Consider the following 20,665-nt stretch of genomic DNA (forward strand, 5'->3'; position numbering starts at 1 on the left):
CTCAAGCACCAAGACTAATTTTCCCCCAGGATGACTCAGGTTTGGCACACACCTGCTGGAAAGTAATGGAATCATTTAGGTTGGAAAGGACCCCCAGGATCAGAGCCCAGCCTGTGCCCCATCCCCACCTTGTCCCCACCACCCTCCCAGGGAGGAATCCCTCCCCAGTACCCAAGGCACAGGTAGTGCAGGTTTGTATAAGCAAAACCAGAGACACAAATGGAAAGGGAGCCCAGATTCCAAGTCAGATGTAATTACAGGAGGGTTTTTTTGCTATTCTCTGGATATTTCATAGCCAATACACAATTTGTATGAGATCATCCCCAATCTCACCTAAGCAAAGCATCTCTGACATGATTCATGGCCTGTTGAACCAACAGGATTACAGAATTTAAATCAGATTAATACCAATAAGACTTAGACTAAGTGAATGTTTCATCCAAAAGCACCTTGTTTTGCTTTTTCAAAGGTAACAGACACAAGTCTGATTGTGCAGCTGCAGATTTACAGTTCCCAAAACAGGATACAGCACTAACTGATTATCCACGGAGTAATGGTGGTGTAAGTGCTAATTAGGGCTGGAAAAGCAGGACCCTAACAAGCTGTTAGAACTCCTTAAGAGCTCTCCTTTATTGCTTAAAGTAAATTGCTGGTATATAATAGAATTTATTATACAGCAGCGCCTAACCCTCCAAAAAAAGCTGCACTATTTAGCTAAACCAGACACGTGTACCCAAACCAGCTCCAGGTATGTTTATTTTTCTACCGATCCCCTCCAGAGCCCTGGCACACACCGACCACAAACTGAACTTGCAGGGAACACTTTCTTTTGCACAAACGACACCAAACAACCCAACCCAGCCCCCGGCGCTGCCGCACGTCCCAATCCGCCCTGGGGCGAGCCCGCCTCTCCCCTTGGCCACTCCGAGCATCCCCCAAGCCAACCTGGAGGGCTGGGATTGAGCAAGCTGCCCGCCCCTTGCCTCCCCTTCCCTTCCTTCCCCTGCCGGCCAAAAGGCGCAGCCGGGAGCGCTCTCTCATTCATTGGGGTCGGGCGCTGCCAGCGCTCACTCGCGGCTCCGCTGCAGCCCCTGCAGTCCCTGCAGCTCCTGCACAACGCCGGCTCCGCTGCAGCCCTGCAGTCCCTGCAGCTCCTGCACAGCCCCGGCTCCGCTGCAGCCCCCGCAGAGCCCCAGGACCGCCAGGAGAATGCTGCCCCTGAAGCTCCTGTCCCTGCTCACGCTGCTCTGTGCTTTCAGGGCTTTTGGCTCTGTGGTGGATGAAGACGATGACTACGAGCTCATGTACGTGAACCTGGATAATGAAATCGAAGGTCCAGCCCCTGCGACTGAGGAAGGTGAGTAAATTTAAACTGAAATTATGTGCAGAAATGCCTTCGATGATGCCTTGGTCTTCTAAGAGTTATTACTGCAAACGTAATTTAGTTTTTCCAGAGGGAGAAGCTCCTGCTCGTAGCTGTGGGTTATTTTGGGCAGTAAAGGTAAAGCCCGTGGATGGGGTGCCTTGGGCTGTGCTTTAGGCTCTTGATTTCTCAGTTTTCCTGCAAAAGGCTGCTGCTGTCCCAGGCGTTTAAGATCTCTGTAATCACACCCCTGCACGGTTCTGTCCTGACACAGACGGGAAGGCACTGGCCCCAGCACGGCAGGGGGTTGGAACCAGATTGTCTGTAAAGTCCCTTCCAGCCCAAACCAGTCTGAGCCCACAATTCTGTGACAGTCTGGAGGACACAGCCTTGCACAGAGCCAGGTTTTGCCAAACGCTGCCGTGTAAAGCTCGGTACAAAAGAAGAGCAACATCTGTACGTTCCCTTGCAGCTGCTTCGTGCGACTGCCAGCGGGAGCACAGCAAGTGGGACAAGCTGTTCATCATGCTGGAGAACTCGCAGATGAAGGAGAACATGATGCTGCAGGCTCTGGATGAGCTCCCCAGGATGGAGCTGCAGACCCTGAAGGCAGAGCTGAGCCAGCTGGCCACCACCCTGGCGGGCGCCTTCACCAGTGTCACCTCCCACGTGGTGTCCCAGGTGGAGCAGGTGCTGCTGAGGAGCAGGGACCAGGCTGAGGAGGCCAGGAGGCTGCAGGAGTCAGAGCAAGGGAAGGTTCTGGAGCACGTCCTGCAGCTGAGCCACAACGTGTCGGTGAGGCTGGGCTGGCTGGAGAGCGCCTGGCGCCACAGGGCCGAGGAGCAGGCACAGCAAACAGCCCTGCAGCAGGACAAACAGGGGACAGGGGACAGCCTCATCCTGAGCTCGCTGTGGAAGGAGCTGCAGCAGACCCGGGCTGAGCTGAGGGCGTCACAGCAATGGGCAGCTCAGCACCTGCTGCCAGCAGGTAAGGCCAGCCTGAGAGCTTGGGGGAGGCCACTCCAAACTAATAGGGACCCACAAACCCCCTCCCGGGCACCTCCTCCTGCAACAGCTCCAGAGCAGCCCCAGGAGCAGCAGGGCAGCTTGGAACAGGCTGTGTGTGAAGGGTGGAACCCCAGAACTCATGGAAAGAGAGGCACTGAGCTTTTCAAACGTGGGATCAAAGAAAGGTTTCATCAAAGTCCTCGTGCAGGGCAGAGCCGGCCAGGATCCCACCTCCTCCAGGCTCTCCCAGATCAAAGCCATTGTCAGAGAGCAGTAAATGTATTTTAGACATCCAGAGTATGTTCTCTCACCTTTTGCCTTCCCAGCTGGTGACTCCTGTGCGTTTGCAGCAGTCACGGAGCTCTCCTGTTCTCCTGCATGTCCCCACTCCTTCCTCTTCCTCCATGAGCATCTCCTCACCAGCCCGATGCCCAAGAGCTGGACATGCTGCTGCCAGCCAGCCAAGCACACTTCCAGGGCAGGGAGGGCACATTCCCTGCATGCCAGTGGGAATATTCTGCCCTGAATATTCCCACTGGCACAGAGAAACCAGTGAGCCGTGCTGCTGCTGTTTGGGGGATTTTTCCTTTTCCAAAACATTTGCACTGATCAGTGGGGTGGCTGTAGAAAGGTGGGCTCACTCCTCAAATCCCAAATCAGCTATTCTGTGCAGGGCAAAGAGAGAGACACCCAAAGAAGCAGCAGCAGCTTGGGTGTGGCAGAGCAGCCCCTCATTTGTGGAAATCACCATGTGCAAGACAAACTGCACTGAAATCACCCTGCCCACCAGCGAGCTGTCACTGCCCAGCTTCTAACTGCTGGTTAATGGCTCTGTTTTCCACAAATAGAAGATATTGCCACCTAACCCCCCCCAAAATCTACCCCCGCAGGGTGGGTGCGTAGGAAGGAGGGGGTGCAGCATCCCCAGAGGGAACTCTCAGCAGGGAGCAGAGAGGAGCAGTAATTGCTACAGCAGAGGCAACAAAAGCCACAGAATTGTTCACATCAAAGCCTTTACAGCCTAACCTGAGCCCATCCCTTCGTGCAGGGCAGACTCAGCTTTAGAAGTAAATTGGTTTCACTGCTTTATCACACCTCCTCAGAAATCTTTGTGTGCTGGGAGGAGTCTTGGAGCATATTCCTCTTTTCCCCAAACACAAACTTGCAGAGAGCATGATCTCATTCCTTATCTCCCTGTCCCCCAACCAGCCTCAGCAGCTACTCTGCACTAGGTGAGAGCAACAAACTCGATCTGCATTGAGGATCATCAGTGGAAATTCAGTTTATTTCCACTGGTTCCCACATGATTATACATAAAACAACCATACTTGTAAATTTAAAGGCTACATTTTAAGTACTTCCAGAGTATCTCTCTGGACTTTTTTTTTCCAAGGGAATTTTTAGCAACTGACTTTAATTTTTCACATCTTGACTTACTGCCAGCCATACTCTTGAGGGATTTTCTAATCACACTTTTTTGTTCTTCACTGAGGCTGGTTTTAATTTTGTTTAGGCTTTGATAATAGAGCCTGAAAGCCTGCTAATTAAAATCTTTTTCACAATAGTGCTCCTAAGTAGCATTTTAAGGAGAATCCCCAGCAGTTGCTCACTGACCCTGCCCCTCCTCAAAAGGGTCAATGAGAGATGTAAAATCTGCTCAAAGCTGGAGGGAAGCAGCCCATGAAATACCACAGCAGCTCACTCCTGGAGGGCACAAAGAGTCCTTCATTCCCTGGAGCAGAAATTTCTACACACGTTTTAGACATTTGGGATACTCCAGCTTCTTTAAACAGGAAATGAAGCAGCTTAATTGGAGAAGGGGCTGCTTGTTCCCTCCTGTCACCTTGGATATTAACTTAGGTGCAACCAGGGAGCAGCACAGAAACCACCAGCAATGTCTTGGCTTTACTGATCACCAGTTGCTTTCCCAAGCTGCATAAATTTCTGTTAGTGGTTTTAACTAACTTCTATTATCAACGCTTTGATTAATTGGACATGAAAGAATAGCTGGTTAAACAGTAACACTTGTCTCATCATTTCCCCCGTTTAACCAGTGCCCATGAAAACTCCTGAGCAAAAAATCCTAAAGGCAGGGCCAGGAAAGGGAATCCTGTAAATTAAGGAAGCAAGCCCATCTCAGCATGTTCCTGCCAACATTCTCTGCCTCTCAGCAGCTCCTGTGCCCTGGTGCCTGTTACCCATGGCACAGCCTCCCTGCAGTTCCCTTCTCCAGGCACAGCCTCCCCCCTCTCCTGGGAATGCCATACCTGCTGTTTGAGGGGATCCCTTCCCGCAGTCTGGGTGTTTTCACTACTCCAGACTTGGAGGATAAAACAACATTCCAGTGGCGCCGAGGGAGGGTTACCCAATTACCTGGCAGAATTACCCAACTCCAGGGGCTGACAGAGTCCCTCTCCCAGGGGTGGTGCTCCATTCAGAGCTTCCCAAAGGAAGCAGCAGGGCAGACAGGTTGCAGTAACCCTTTGGATGTCCCAGGACTGTACAGTGCCCCCTGTGCAGGCACAGAAGAGCCCAGAGATTCCTGCAGCCTGGTTTATCCCTTGCCATAGTGTCCAGCAATTCCCCCACCAGCTCTGACAGCTCCTTCCAATCATCCTGGGGTAGGTTCCTGCATCCCACTGGATGAGCTGAGCTCTCAGCTCCCTTTGGGAAGCACTGGATCAGGCACTGGGACAGGCTGCCCAGAGGAGTGATGGGAGTCCCCATCCCTGGAAGAGCTCAAAAATGGGTGGATGTGGCACTTGAGGGCCTGGTTTAGTGGTGCACATGGTGGTGCTGGGCTGGCAGTTCACAGAATCATGGAATGATTTGGGATGAAGGGATCTTTAAAGATCATCTTGTTCCAATCCCACCTGCCATGGGCAGGGACACCTTTCCCTGTCCCAGGTTGCTCCAAGCCTCAGTGTCCAGCCTGGCCTTGGACACTGCCAGGGATGGGGCAGCCACACCTTGGTGATCACAGAGGTTCTTTTCCAACCTTAATGATGCCACGCAGTGTCAAAGGTCCCAGCTGTGCACATACAAATAACCCAGTTCTTATTTACCTGACAATCTTCTAAACCCTTCCAGGCTGTGAAACCGCAATTCTGTTCCCCATGCGCTCGAGGAAGATCTTTGGGAGCGTCCACCCGACCTCTGGAATGACCCTGAGCTCCTTCACTGCCTGCATCTGGCTCAAGGTGACCGAGGCCTTGGACAAAACCATCGTCTTCTCCTACGGCACCAGGTTCAACCCCTACGAGATCCAGCTGTACCTGAGCCGGGCCTCGGCCGTGCTCGCCGTGGGCGGCGCCCAGCACAAGCTGGCTGCCACAAACGTGGTTGTTCCCGGCAAGTGGCTCCACCTGTGCGGCTCCTGGAGCTCGGAGAACGGATCTGCATCCCTGTGGGCACAGGGGGAGCTGGCAGCCAGCGCCTGGCACGTGGCTGGGGCTCACACCATCCCCGACGGGGGCATCCTGCAGCTGGGCCAGGAGAAGAACGGCTGCTGCGTGGGAGGGGGGTTTGATGAAGCTCTGGCCTTCTCGGGGAAGCTGACTGGCTTTAACCTGTGGGACCGAGTGCTCAGCCCCGCTGAGGTGACAGCCCAGAGCACGGGGGACACCTGTGGCACTCGGGGCAATGTGGTGGGCTGGGGGGTCACCGAGGTGCTGCCCTACGGAGGGGCTCAGTACGTGTCCTAAAGCCCGGGGGCTGCACAGGAGCGGATTGTGCAGAGCTGAACGTCCACCTTGCAACAGCCAGAGCTGCAGCAGCCCCTGCCTCTGGAATTCCCAAGGAACAGCAGCCCTGCAGGTCCACAGAAGGAGGCACTGTGGGGATGGGATCGATCTCTGCCTGCTGTCCTGGAGAAACCCCTGAAACACAGCCACACACCAAGGCGTGGCACTGGGAAAGCTGTTCCTGGGGTCAGGCAGCTCTGCCTCTCCAGTGCAGGGTTTCTGATGTATAAAGTGAGGGTCACCATGGACACTCAGGAGCCAAATGGAGCTCCCAACATCCCTGCTGAGGAAAATCTGACCTGGCTCTGCAAAACAGAGCAGCTGGGGCTGCCCCTGGATCCCTGGCAGTGCCCAGGGCCAGGCTGGACATTGGGGCTGGGAGCACCTGGGACAGTGGGAGGTGTCCCTGCCATGGCAGGGGTGGCACTGGAAAAGCTTTAAGGTCCCTTCCAAACCAAACCATTCTAGGCTCCCTCCAATCCTTGGGTTCTCTAGTGTTAATGTGAATTTTACAGAGGAAGCACCCAAATCAAGAAGTGTGTTGTCTATTAATCCTTGTTAGTAATGTGTAGACTCAAAGAAAGCTAGTTCCTTGTTTAAAGCATTATTTATGCCACGGATTGATATAAAAATAATATTCCCCATCATAATCTGATGTGCCATTGGGAGGAAATGCAGCTGTATTATATTGTACATTGACTTTGTGATAATTTTATTGAAATTATTTTTGTAAAGTTGTTTTGTAAATAAAGATACTTTACTAGACTAAATCTCTCTACTCTTCTTATAAACCAGAATTCTGAACCAAGGCCCAAGTGGGGCTTTTTCCACATTTTGAACCATGCAGTTTTAGCTGCTGATAAAGAAAACACCAATAGCAACATTTCATAGGAGCAGGGACCCCATGCACAATCCTGGCCCTCTGGGGCCAGGTTTCAAGGTACATTTGGACTTGTTTGCTACCCTCAGGGGGTTTGTACAAGATAGAATTGCTGCTCAGTGCCAGTGATTTTCTTCTCTCTCACAGAAACTTATCCCAAATCCCCTAAAAGCCTAGGGATGGATACAGAGCACAGCAGCAGCTGCAGAGAGCCAAGGAACTGCTGATGATTTTCATGTAAAAACAGAGCACGAGCAGAGAATGATGAATACCCTACTCACTGGGTATGTAACAATTTACAATAAGAACCATGACTTGCTACCTGTTGAAACCTCTGAAGGAGTTATCATGAGGAATGTCTTATTCAAACAATTCCTATTTCCCCTGGAAGCAGCCCATCCTTCTTCTCTATCCCCATGTTTCCCTGTCTCTCTCGTTCTCTACAGATGTCCTGAGAACACACTCTGACAAATTTCTTGACATGCTGCTGCTACACTTCCTCCTGACCTTGACAGATCCTTGCTGCCTGGTACAAAAGCAGTAAAAAAAAGGTAAATTCCACTTTCCTGTGCCATTCAAGAGGGTTGTGCTTCATACCTAAAGTTATACGAGACCTGCTCCAAAGTTTTGGCAGCACTGCTTATTTAAGGGAAAAGAATTGCTCTGATTGCTGGGATTTCTCCTGTTACCCTGCAATAAAAATGTATCTACATTACAAATGCTTGGCAGTAAACTTGACAAAAATCCCTCACTAAGTAATATCTGCAAATAACCTTAGCTAGAGAACAATGAAATATTACCTCTGTTCATCTCTGGCAGCCAAAACCCAGATCTTCAGAGTAACAAAAACACTCAGGGTCCCACCATTGTGCAAGGGAAAACCACTCTCAAATCCTCCCTCTGTTCAGTGCCCTCCATTAAGTGAAAACAAATGTCCTTGAAATGCAGCAGGAAAAGGAAAATCCTCAAAAAGACCTCCAGAAATCCTTCCTGGCTGCTCCTCTTACTGCAGCTCATACCTGAAATGCTTTGTCTTGGAAGGAGCCTTCTCCTGTCTCAGCTCAGGTCTGGCAGAGGACCAAAGGCTAAGCCAGGCCTTCCATCCTCACTGACTCAGCTGGAAAACTTCCCTTTTCCTGAGTGCTCTGCTCTTCCTTCATCACCCCCAGCACCAGCAAAGCTCTCCCACAGCCCAGCAGCACTCCAGCACACTTCTCTCCTTCCTTCCTCGCTCAGCTGTGCTTGCCTTTGCCAGCAGTTTGGAGGAAATGGCATTTGGGGGAATTTGGGCTCCAGCTATGAAAAAGCCTCTGCAATCCTGCCCTGCCAAGGCAGATGGGGGAGCGAGGCTGAGCCCCAGCCCAGCACCACAGGATGCCAGAGCTGCTCTGGGAGGGGGAGCAGCCGCGGGACTCTCGGATTACAGGGCAGAGCTGCTGCTGTCCCCCGGGAATAAACGGGAATAAATCCGTGTGACCCCGGTGCTGACGGGCGGTGTCAGCACAGAGCTCAGAGCCCACGCTCACTGGGGCACAGCAGCCAAACCCTTCCCAAAGAGCTCTTTTTTAGCTAATGAGATAAGAACGGGCTTGTGCAGCCAAAGAGTTGCCCCAAGTAATGAAAAACTCCAGTTCCTCTCCAGCATTTGCAGGCAAGGGGCCAAAGTTTGCTCAGCCTGGTGCCACGAGGCTGAGCCCCGTCTGTGCAGCCCCACAACACGGCTTTGTCTCCAAAAACTGCCTTGGAAATCCATCCTCAGCAGCCGAGCCTCCTGCTCCCTTCAGCAAACACTCGGGGCAGCTCTCAGCTCCCATCCTGCTGCACACCCGGCCTCAAACACCAATTATGCGCAGGGTAATTCAGTCACCACGCAAAACAAATCGTTCTGCCCGTTCGAGCGGCCCCTTCCAGGCTGGAATTCCCAAACCTGATATCCACAGCAACATCTGCTGGTGGAAGAACAGAAATACACAACTCAGCCGTGCTGAAACCTTCCCTTGTGGTGCGCATCACTTTTCCCAAAACCATGGATATATTCGCTATTTCTTTCTCTTACTACCCAACATTTACAAGTGGCAACACATAACATTAGCACATTAGTAAGTCTTAAAAGAATCAATTTATAAATTAATTTATAAATCGATAAATACAGGATGCAGACTTTAATTTGAGGGCTTAACATCTTCATAACAACATTCTTTTAATAATTATTGCTACTTACTGCTATTACCCTACTCGAAGGAGAACACTGATTTTACCACTGCAGTAGCACTGTGTTGCAACAAACACTGTGAACTTTATTACTCCAATTCAATTGGACCTCCTTTTATAGAGGAATGAATATTTTTGGCTTTTTAAACCACAAAAAAAATAAAATGTAAAGAGATTAGCAACATTGTTCTATATAAAGCTAATAACGTGGGCAAAATGAAAGAACCACTACAGAGCTTTTATATCTTCCATCTGACTATCCCACCACAGAATGGGATTAATTTCATCCCCATTTCTCTTTTGGAGCCTTGCCAGTGACACTAAGAGGAAGGATAAGAGCTCCATGGCTGGTGCCTCATATCAGGGCTGATAATTTGGAGTCCATTAGCAGGGAATATTAACGAGCACAGATGTATTTCCTGCCCTGTGGGTCAGCCAATCCATACCAAAACCTCCAGAGCTGCAGTAAATTCACAAATTCCTTGAGAAAGCCTATTGTTAGAGTGTGATTAATACATTTGATCACATTTATGGATATTTCCATAGGTCTGCTTTATACAGCTCCTATGATTTGTTGGATGGTTGGATTGATCCTGGAGTCTTTCCCAGCCCTAATGACTGATTGATTCTATAAGATCATGGCTCTGTACCTGCCTAGCACAGCCTGATCTGTCACACACCTGGGTCAATCCCCAGCTCAGGGCTGGGCCTACCTTGCAGGACACTCCTGACAATGGCTTCTGTGTGCTCAGCCAGCAGCTCAGCCTTGGCAATGGCAGCCAAGGACAGGTAACTGGACATGTTCCTGCACAGCTCCTTGTTGCCCCTCTGCAGGAACTTCACTGCCACTGGCACAGCCAAGGCCATCACTGGAGGCTGGTTGTAATTCTGCAAAAACAGGGAAAAAAATGTATATAAAAGTCTAGTGCTAGGCAGAGTATGGAAACCAAAGTCAAAGCAATGGGGGGAGTAGAGAAAAACACTTGTCAAGAAAGGTGATGTTTTGGTACCACCACTGAAGGCAGGAGTCAAAGAAAGAGCAAACACAGAAATTTAAAACTACTGCAGCAGGAAAAGTTAAGAATAGTCCTATTTTTGTCTGCTGCTAGAGGAAGCAGAAGGGCACTAACAAACTATGTGGTGCATAAATCAGAATCAATATAGATAAAATACAGAAGATATGAAGTGCACTAACTACATGCTACCATTTCTAATGAGACATTTTGTGTTTGGTGCTCCCTGGGAAGACAGAGGCTGTATCCATCATCCCAAAGCACAGGAAACACCTTGGAGCAGCCACTCCCTGCAACTGCACTGGACACTTGCTCACAGTGTAGTAGCTCTAGTATTGATCATTAATTATTCTGTAACCATTGAGATTTTATTTTTTAATTTAAACTCACAGAATTCCAGAATGGTTTGGGTTGGAAAGGTCCTTAAAGCTCCCCCAGTGCCACCCCTGCCATGGCAGGGACACCTCCCAGTGTCCCAGGTGCTCCAGCCCCAGTGTCCAGCCTGGCCTTGGGCACTGCCAGGGATCCAGGGGCAGCCAGAGCTGCTCTGGGAACCTCCAGCCAATTCCTCTGAACACTGAGATCTTTCAGGAGTGCAAACTCCTCTTCCTGAAATGGCTCCCAGCTTCTGGAATCTCAGGGTCCCTGAGTATGCACTGGGGTTTGGAATCAAGGTCAGGAAAGGTTTTCTGTTATTATTTGTAGAGAAAATTGTGTGTACAAAGCACACACATCCATTGCCTGCTGAATTCCCACAGCAGCAGGACACATTTGTGTGTCACTGAGCACCCAGATTCCCTCTGGAGCCTCCTTAACCAGTGCTGTGCTCTCCTTTCCACTCAGATCTTTGAAACTGGAGCACACCCCTGTTTCTGAAAATAATCCTGCAGTGTGTCATGTCTAATTAGCAGCTGAAATCCCAGGCAAACCTGGAACCCAGATGTTTGAGACAGCAACAACTAGAACAGTGCAAAGGAAGGCAGAGCAGATTTTCTGGACTTTCATTCTGGAGCAGCTCTGACTAGAATAAATTTAGACTAAGAAACCCCAAGTCTGTTATTCCACAGAGCTTGAGGGGCTCTGAGGATTTTCCCTAGGAGCAGAGACTTGCCAAGCAGTGAACACTCCCTCCCAGAGACCCCTGAGGGAGCAGGGGCTGCAGCCACCCCTTGGTGTCAAGACAGATCATTCTGGCAGCTGCCATGTGACCAAAAGCTGCATCTTTAATGAGAAAAGCCCTTCAAATAAATGGAGCTTTCTGCAGCAGCATGTTTAAATCAACATAATGCCTTGTTATGTTTGGCTGAGACACCAGGGAGCAGGAGCCAAATGCTGCTCCAAGTTATTGCTCTGCTACTCCACACAAAGAATGGGAAGATAAGGCTTGGCTCTCTGACTAGGATTTAAAAGATCTAAGAAAATTCCAAAGAACAATTCTCCCCCCCAATAAAGATAAAATCCATAGTTAAGAAAAGGCTTGAATTCAGAAGGAAGGAGAAAGGTTTCATTTGTTCCATGATAAACATCAGGGCAGGAAGGCACACTCAGAAGATGTGGAGGTGACAATGAAGAGCAGATTTCAATAAAGTGGTACAGTGATGTTTGCAAACCTTGGGGACCTCCCTGCTGCTGATATCAACAGAGACCTGCCTGAGATCCAGCCCAGCTGGCAGGTATTCATTATTGTTCCAACTGTCCCCCACATCTGCTGGAAAACCTCCCTTTGTACCTCTTTGTTTTAATGCAAAGGAACTTGCCAATAAAAGCTCTGTTTCAGGGAGCAGCAAATGTACTTTAGAACTCAGCTGTGGCTGCCCCTGGATCCCTGGCAGTGCCCAAGGCCAGGCTGGACAGGCTTGGAGCAGCCTGGGGCAGTGGAAGGTGTCCCTGCCATGGCAGGGGTGGCACTGGATGAGCTTTGAGGTCCCTCCACTCCAAACCATTCCTGGATTCTGTGAGTTGCCTCAATGATTTCAAGAGGAATCAGAGCAGTGCAATTCTCCAAGCTCTGAGTTTTAAACATCACCACTCACCAGCACCCAAAAAGAGAGTTACCCAAGCATTTTAAAAAGTAAAACCAAAAAAACTGGCACAGAGATCCCAGCACTGCTGCTCTCAGGCCAGCTCTACCTGCAGGATACAGCTCATGATGTCAGAGGCGATTTTGGCATGTGGGGCATCCTCATCCTTGCCAGAGGGTGTCAGGTTGTGCTCCAGGCAGGACTCCCAGAGGGCCACCAGGGCCCTGCCGTGCCTCTCGATGGAGGCAGTCTCCCTGATGGCCGTGGTGATCCGTGTGATGCAGATCTCCACCACAGCCTGGTCGTTGTCGTTGGTCTGGTAGTCCTGGGCCAAGCAAGACACACCTGCAGTGAACTGCTCTGCCAGGACCCCACCACATCCCATTTTTGTAGCAGCCAATGTCCATTTTTCCATGCCCACCTTTACAACAAGTGTTCAGCCTGATAAACCTCCAGCATTTGTCACCCCACAGGTCTTAATTCTCATTACTGGGAAGGTATGGACCCCTGCAATCTCATATAATCTTTAATATGCTTTAAATAACTATTTAATAAAAATTATTATGATGATGAACTTGAAATATCTTTGAAGCTGGTGGGAACTGGATTTTGTCACATTTAAAAATATTTTTAAACATTTAAAATATAAATATTTTTAAACATTTAAAATATAAATATTTATAAAATTAGATATTTTAAAAGATAAATATATAAAATTTATATACTTATTAAATATTTATATATACATATAAATATAACTAAAATATAAACATTTATATACATTTATAGATATATTTAAAATACTTGCTCTTCAAGTCTTGTCAGAAATTTAAATTGTTTATATACCACCCCTTATTGAGACAATATAATCTCATAAAACATTTTTTTTTAATGACAATGTTTCACTCACTGCAGCTGAACTAATGATTCTGATCTGTTCAAGAGCTTCGGAGAGGCTTCCTTCGATCTCAGCATCCTCCAGGGAGAAGAGATCCCCTGCCCGGGACAGGTCCTTCTGTGCCAAAACCAGCCCGAAGAGGTGATGCATGGCCGGCTCAGCCGCCCTCTGCAGGCAGCATGGGCACTCAGCGGGGCACAAAACGGGAACAGTCCCGGCCACGAGCACTCAGGTTCACATGAAGGATAAATCTGGGCTGTATTTCAAGGCTTCCTTGGCCCCAGTCTTAAAGAAAACAATAAAAAATAAAAAAATAAAAAACTTTTTAAAAAAATTAGCTAACGCATTGATTGACATATTCCAGTTTAGCAAAGATTTTCAAATGTGTGTGAAAGTGTCACACAAGACCCCTGAGCCAGGGACATCCTCAAGCACATTCATGAACTGTGTGAATTTTTATCTTCAAACACCAAGTAGCTTAAAATTAGATTTAAAAATACATAATAATTGAACCCAAGGTTTTCTTTTCTGTGCGTGTTACCTGAGCAGGCTGGCCCCTGAACCAGCTGCAGAAGGTTCTAAATCCCTTTCCCTGGTCAGGAGCAGAGCTCCAGGAGGAGGAGGGTGAAGCCTCTTCCTTTGTTTCCTGAGCTGTTGTGTCTTGACTCCAGAAAAACATTACTAGCAAGATTGGGAAGATAGCGAGCTTTGTTTAGAAAAAACTGTCACTTTTGTTGCCAAAATGATCCCTAGGGTCTTTTAAACTCCTGTAAAACAAAGCCTTGGCTGAGGAGAAACTCTGCTCTTCTCCTTGGCTGAGGAATGGAGCAGAGGCTGAGCCAGGCTCACACTTTGGGAAGTGTCCTGTACTTGTCCCAAAACTCTGCTTATGGCCCACGTGGATTCACTGTGTTAATCCCTCTGGATTCTTCTCTGGAGTTGACAAAGCCACAGGATATATCATTTACAATTATTATTATTTGAGATACCTTTAATCCCTATTTTATTATCTTTTTCAGGGGAAAAAAAATTCAAATATAATCATAGAAACACAGAACGTTAAAGAATTGGGAGGGACCTTAAAGCCCATCCAGTCCCAGTCCCCTGCCAGGGGCAGGGCCACCTCCCACCAGCCCAGGGTGCCCAAGGCCTTCCCCAGCCTGGCTTTCAACACTGCCAGTGTTGGGGCATGCACAGACAGGGCAAAACCAAGGCAAAACACTGAGAACCTTCTGGAAGCAGCTCCCTGACCAATCTCTAGTTTAACAGGCAGCACACTGCACTTGCTAATGGCACAAGGCAGGGCTGCTTTAATTTCCCCAGCTCCACCAATGCCATTCCACAGGACTCCCAATCCCATGGAGCAGAAGCAGAAAGGAGCTGAGACTGCAAATCCCGAGGCACAAATCACCCACCCCAACCACAGGCAGGCTGGGTGGGCAGATGCTCTCACCTGCTCACACTCAGCCATTCACAGATCCAAAACAGAAAGTCAGAAAGACTCAGACATAGATTTCTTTACCTGCTCGGGGTCCCCCCAGGCCATCCTCAGGGATGGGGCCAGGTGCTCTGGGGACAAAACCTGCCCCTTTGCTCCTGTCCCCCCGGGCAGCAGCCAGGGCCAGGGCAGCAGGAAGGCTGGCAGGCAGGCAGGCATCCCGAGCTGTGAATTGCAGTGCCACGGGGAAGGAATCCCAGGAATGCAGACTAAAGCAGCCTAAAAGTTACCCTGGGCTCCGTCAGGTGACCAAGGAACCCAAATGCAGCCAGGCCTTATCTCTGAATGAGCTGCTCTGTTTCCAGGGCAAAATACAAAGCCTGCTCCACTTGAGGGCAGTTGTTTTTAATAGAGGAAACAGAACTCTCTGTGTTAGTGGAAAGCTATCCTTCCCTGGGAAGGAGGGGAAACAGCCCTCAGTAAGCTCCCACTGTTGGAAAGAAAGAGAACAAGTGAACAGCCTTGCTGGAGAGGAGATTTCCTGGCCAAAGGAATAAATGCAGTCGTTCTGCAGCCTTTACCTGAGCACAAAAGAGGCTCTGAGGTTTGCTTTGCCTTTTAACATGAGCCTCAGGAGTAGCACAACAAAATGTGCCCACACAATGCAGAAGAGTGCTCCAGGAAGGAGCCCTCCCTTGGATCAGCTGCTCTGAAACACAGCAACCCTTTCTGCAGGAGCTGGGCTTCATCATCCTCCTGGGTCCCCTCCAGCTCAGGATATTCCCTGATCCTTGGGAATATCATTGGCCTTTTGCAAATGATCCTCCCCTGGGTGTGCTCCTGCACAGCAGCTTCTCAGAGAGCTCCTGAGCTCTACCCAAACAGAGAATTTTATGTGAGTTTTATAGACAACACTCAGGATAATGCAGGAAAACACTTATTTATTGTGAGCTCTTGGAAATGGAATTATAGCAAATCCTCTTAATGCTTACATTGTGTAACAGTGCTGGAAATACTTTCCTTCCATCAGCATTAAAGAGAATTGTTCCTTAAGCATTTCCTTGCTCACGACAAGATTTGCTATTAATAGGCAGCTGGCACTGAGCAAGAGGGAAAACAAATCATGTGTCTTATAAAATGTAATTTTTAAATTTTTTTTTAAGGGTCAAGCTGAGCAATGAAATTGCTGCAGGGTGTAGCTCCTGAGGTGTCTCATCACCTTGGCTCCACACCACCCATCAGAGTTCTCTCACTGGCTGTATTTGTGTCCCACACAGAGAAGGAATGGAGAAGGCAAGGGTTTGGCCAAAGTTGGTCCATCCTGCCTGGATCCCCCTGGCACTGCAGAGGGGGTTCAGAGCAGGAATTCACACCTTTCCAAGGCCAAAACATGGGGGACAAAGCAGGAACTCCAGTGCTCACAACAAACTTCAACTCATTGCTATGCAGGAAAACACCCTCAGCTTATAACACCAACCACCTGCACTGGTTCTGGTGCAGTCCCACATTAATGCCAAGGTTTGATCTGATTTTCAACACCTCCTTTCCCTTTTCATGCCAAGCTGAAAGAGCCACCCTTTCCCTGGGACCTTGAAGCTGCTCCCCTCCAAGGTGAGTCTCTCCACTTTGCTGCAGGCACAGCATTCTTACCAAAGCTCCTTATCAGAAGCAATCAGAATAAAAGCCAGCCTGACAGGTTTCAGAGCTTGAAGCTACTGAATTGGTCTGTTTGCAAAATAATTCCCCCAATAATAGAAGATTAACAATAAAAATCCCATGTAAAAGGGCAGTTGGACCTACAGGCATCCAAAAGCCATTTGAACTTGAGCTGAAAGGCTGAGCCTTACAGTTTACCAGGAGCTCAGCTTCTGCAGAATGACATTAGAAGGACAAGCAAAAAATATCATCTTTTCAACCACAGAGGAAGGGAGAAGATAATTTTTTTTTATATTTACAGTGAAGGAAATTCTACAAGAAAATAATTTCCTAACATCCAAAAGACTCGAAATGTAAATCCAGCTGCTTGATTTTCGGGGTGTTATCCCACTGAAAACAGAACCACAACCTTCAAACAATTGTGTCTTTTTTATCTAGTTCTGTGCTACACAACATCCATCAGGAAAGCCTTCACTCTGTTTAAGGAAGTTTAAGGAACTCAGGCCACTGGAGTTCATGTTAAGTGAACCTTTACAGGATTTTCTGGTTTCTCCCTTGCTGCAGCTGCAGTGAGGACAGGGATATTCCCATTTCCAATTTCTTATTCCCCACGGAAGGGCTGAGCCACAAGAGGTGCCAAAGCTCTTTGATAAACACAAGGACATGCTAATTTTCTGAAATCTTCCACAATATAAAAGGCACAGAATGTGCATCTGGTTCAAAAATGTAACTTGCAGTGTCCAGTAAATTCCACAGGAGACAAAAGTGATCTGGGAATTCCCTCGACCTGGAGAGGGAATTCTCTAGACTCATGCTAGAGAACTGGGAGCTGTTTTATCCTGGTCATCTAGGGCACAACACAGCCCAGAGCTCTGAGTAACCTTAAAAAAGAAACAAAAACTCTTTCCTTACCTCTCAGCCATGCTGCCATGCTTAACTCATGGATTACACAGAGTGCTTTGGATGAAAGGCACTGGAGGAAAACAGAAGGAAAATAGTGTCAGTGACTGTGCCTTTCCAGACTGTAGAACTGCCCCCAGGACTGCTCCAGGAATGACTGGTTTGCACCAAACAGGGTTTAACCCTCAGGACCTGGGTCCTTAAAGGCCAGGAGCTGAGCTCTGGGCTGGTTATTCACACGAGCATGGAGTGAACAGAGCAGGTTTGGATTTTCATGCTCTGGGCTTTGCAGTTTGTAACAACTGCATATTTACTTGTCATTTCCTTTTCCATGAATGGCAGGAAGATTAGAATCATCCCCAAAGACAAATTTGAATTTCAGGTAGAATTTCCTTCTTTTGAAATTCTTCTTCCTCATCTTCAAGAAAGAATTTTGTGGAATTACTGTCTCAAGAGTTACAGAAGTTTGTAATATTGCCAAGACTGCTGGATGCTTCTATCCCCCCTGCACTGACCCAGGGAAAAAAAAAAGCCTGGACACATTTCCCAAGAACATCCACATATGCAATTCATGGACAGAATATTACAAGATATTTCAGAGAACCTTTCCCCTCTGTGTTGCAGTAATCAAAATTTATTTTTTTTTTTATGCTTGGAAAGCATTTCCTCCCTAAACCAGAGCATTCTTTCAAAACTTGGAAATAAAGTTCTCACATTTTTCAGTGAAAGGAAAGGATTAAAGATTATATTGAGAGAGCATCATTTTCACACAGGGTGAATAGTCTACAGCAGTTCCCATGGGATCAGCTGCATATATTTAAAATCTTCCCACAAGACAACCATTGTTTCCTATGAATCTCTCTCTTTTTTTCTGTCAGGACAGGTTTCCACACTTCGCATCCCTTGAAATTCCATAGATGCTGAGTGGACCAGATGATGAAATGATAAATGATGAAGTCAATTAATTAATTTTAACAGCTAAAATTAATTTTAGGGGTTAAAACTGTTTTTTACTGATGGAACACCTCGCAGCAGTGCTGGGAGCTGGCTTGCTCTCAGCACCCAGCTCTTGGACACAAGGAACCTGTGTCCCTGTGGAGGCCACTGCAGGACAATCAGCAACTACAGAGCCTTGCAAGAGATCTCTCCGACCAGAATTCCAGGGCTGAGCCATCACCACAGCCTGAGGGCAGTTCAGGGTCCCTCCAGATGTGGGAATAAACCAGTTCATCACAGGGGAGAATAATCAGCAGGTTTATGGGGCAGAATCTGCCTGAGCTGAACCAGCTCTCCCCGAGCTCCGAGGCAATTCTGGCTGCACAGCCCGTGCAGGAGCCACTGCTGCAGAGGGGCAGGAATGCACTTAGGAACTTGGCAACTTCTACTGCTGCAAACAGACAACTTGATCAATTTTTTATATACATAAATTACTTGATAATCTGGGTGCTGTCAAGACAGTTTTCTCTGACTTTCAATCTATAAGAAATCCTATTTGGCTGCTGGTTCAGCACACACTGATGCTTTATATAACACTTCATAAGACGAAGCATTTTTAACATCAGTAAGGCAGATTTGTAAGAATTCCATGTTTAAATGTCTCCATGATATTAAATATTAGACTAAACTAAACAACACAGTGCTAAAATGGAATAAATTGCTTCATAACAAACACCAATTCCATCACTGTCACAATGATGCCATCAAAAGCTGCTCATTTTCAAGGCTGCTTAATGAGCTTTTAGATCTGTGACTTATTCAAGACCACAGTGATGTTACTGAAAAAGAATTTGGTTTAAAATTTTACAAAGGGGATAATGTGTATTTCTGTCAAAAGGGAGTGAAGGAGGAAATGGGCCAGAGCATGAGGGACAACAGGGTCAGAATACAGGGACCCTGTCATGAAAAATGCCACTCTGGCAGGGAAAATTGGACTAGAGCAGTAAATAAATGCAAAAACCACTGGACCTCAAAGTCTCCTGAAGCAGCAGTCACCAGACAAGCACTGAATGTCCTCAAGTTCCTCCCAGGTACCTGGCAATCCACCCCAGTGCCTCTCCAGCTGGTGATTTAATAGGACCAGCAGCCCCCCAGCGTGCCAGGGCTCCCCCAAAGCAAGGCTTTCATTCTGGAGCCCAGGGACAAAGTGTCCCCAAGCACTTGAGGTGAGGGGAAGGAGACAGCTGAGCCCCAGAAGGATCCAGAGGTGCTGCAGGTTCATGTCCCACACACAGACAATGCTTCTTCCCTCCCTAGCACCCCCAGCCAACTCACAGCACTCCTCCCAGGCATCACTGTAACACATTTCTACCCCCACAGCCCAGCTCCTGCAGTCAGAGAACCCCAGGCACAGCCACGCTGCTAAGGACCACGTTCCCTCCAAACTGCCTCCATTATTTAACACTCAGCCCTGATCCCCAACTCCCCTCCTCCAGTCATTTATTCATTATTCTAGCTGGTACACGAACACATATTTAAGTTATTCATACCTCTCAGAAGCGAGACCTGGGAAAAACATGAATAATTGATGGCAAACTGGCGCTCTGCAGAGAAGTTGGGATGGGCTCCATCCCAGCTGCCCGTGCCCCTTCCATCCCCCTGGCTCTGGTATGTGAGCGAGGCTGCTGGCGGGTGCTCAGCCCTGTCAAGCCGACCGTACAGTCTATTCAGTTACCCTGGAGTTGTCATGTGGAATCAAGCAAACAAATATCTTCTCTCCCTCTGCCCCAACTCCAGTGCTGGAAAACACATCAGGAATAATTCCTCACCCAGCTTAACTTGGGCAGCAGATCGAGTGAAAGTGCTCCCAGCTCGATAGGGAATTTGAATTAGTTAAAAGAATTTATCAACAGCCAGTGGTTACATTCAGTTAATTAATAACCTGCTTAAGAGTAACAAGGAAATTGCAGAAGTTAATATTACTTATGGGGCCTCCTCTCAAAGGCTGGAGCCTCTCAGTGCCTCTGGAGGAGCTTTAGCCCAAAGAGAAGTCAGGGGAGAGCAGGACACTGAGGAAATGCACCTTTCAGCTGACACTTGTGGCATCTCACCAGCCCCTGAACCTCAGCCAGCCCTTCCAAAGGGACCTGCCCAGGTGGGACCCGTGCCCAGGACCTACCTGAGCGCCTCCAGAGCTTGGCAGCTGTAACAGAAATGATCTCCAAAGCATTCCAGAGGCCTTCTGCACACACCTGATCCTTCCCCACCAAGCATGTCCATATTTTTCCCCTTAACTTCCCTCTGACAAATGAATCCCAGATTCCTACCAAGTCAAGCTTAACTAAAACTGACCCTAGGGATCTGAGCCTGCCTGTGTCCTCCTCTCCAGGGAGAGCACAGCAGCAAACCCCCACTGGAAGTGTCCCAGCAAGGACATTTTTCTAATAACAGCCAAAGAAATATCAAAGGAATCCACTGGGAACAGCCAAGTGTAAGGTCAAGCACCCTTGGGCAGCTGCTGGGAGAAAGGAAAGCCTGTTTGCCCAAAGATAATGAGGAGAAATGTTTGTAGAACTCTTGTTAGGGCTTTTGTAATAC

General features: G+C 48.2%; 2 protein-coding genes across 2 annotated transcripts in view; one reads left to right on the forward strand and one right to left on the reverse strand.

Moving 5' to 3' along the window:
• Positions 1–19,911, reverse strand: part of VEPH1 (ventricular zone expressed PH domain containing 1) — a 57,060-nt gene extending 37,149 nt beyond the window's left edge. The window contains exons 1-5 of the mRNA XM_050978124.1: positions 19,618–19,911; positions 17,144–17,204; positions 13,150–13,422; positions 12,349–12,564; positions 9,919–10,093 (exon numbers count right to left, since the gene is read on the reverse strand). Of these exons, the coding sequence (XP_050834081.1) occupies positions 9,919–10,093; positions 12,349–12,564; positions 13,150–13,287 (529 nt within the window). The 5' untranslated portion in view covers positions 13,288–13,422; positions 17,144–17,204; positions 19,618–19,911. The remainder of the gene's footprint in view (positions 1–9,918; positions 10,094–12,348; positions 12,565–13,149; positions 13,423–17,143; positions 17,205–19,617) is intronic.
• On the forward strand, positions 698–6,878 carry PTX3 (pentraxin 3). The gene is made up of 3 exons (XM_009088988.4): positions 698–1,357; positions 1,836–2,351; positions 5,462–6,878. The coding sequence occupies exons 1-3, from the start codon at positions 1,210–1,212 to the stop codon at positions 6,073–6,075; spliced, it is 1,278 nt and encodes a 425-aa protein (XP_009087236.2). The 5' UTR covers positions 698–1,209; the 3' UTR covers positions 6,076–6,878.
• Positions 19,912–20,665: the final 754 nt, after the last annotated feature.

This window comes from Serinus canaria, chromosome 9 (assembly GCF_022539315.1).
Source record: "Serinus canaria isolate serCan28SL12 chromosome 9, serCan2020, whole genome shotgun sequence".
Lineage (NCBI taxonomy): Eukaryota > Metazoa > Chordata > Aves > Passeriformes > Fringillidae > Serinus > Serinus canaria.

Bases quoted from the DNA above. Each gene is read 5' to 3' on its own strand.
- PTX3 (XM_009088988.4), top strand. From the start codon at position 1,210: ATGCTGCCCCTGAAGCTCCTGTCCCTGCTCACGCTGCTCTGTGCTTTC. The intron at 1,358-1,835 runs GTGAGTAAATTT...GTTCCCTTGCAG, and splicing joins AGCCCCTGCGACTGAGGAAG to CTGCTTCGTGCGACTGCCAG. The intron at 2,352-5,461 runs GTAAGGCCAGCC...AAACCCTTCCAG, and splicing joins TCAGCACCTGCTGCCAGCAG to GCTGTGAAACCGCAATTCTG.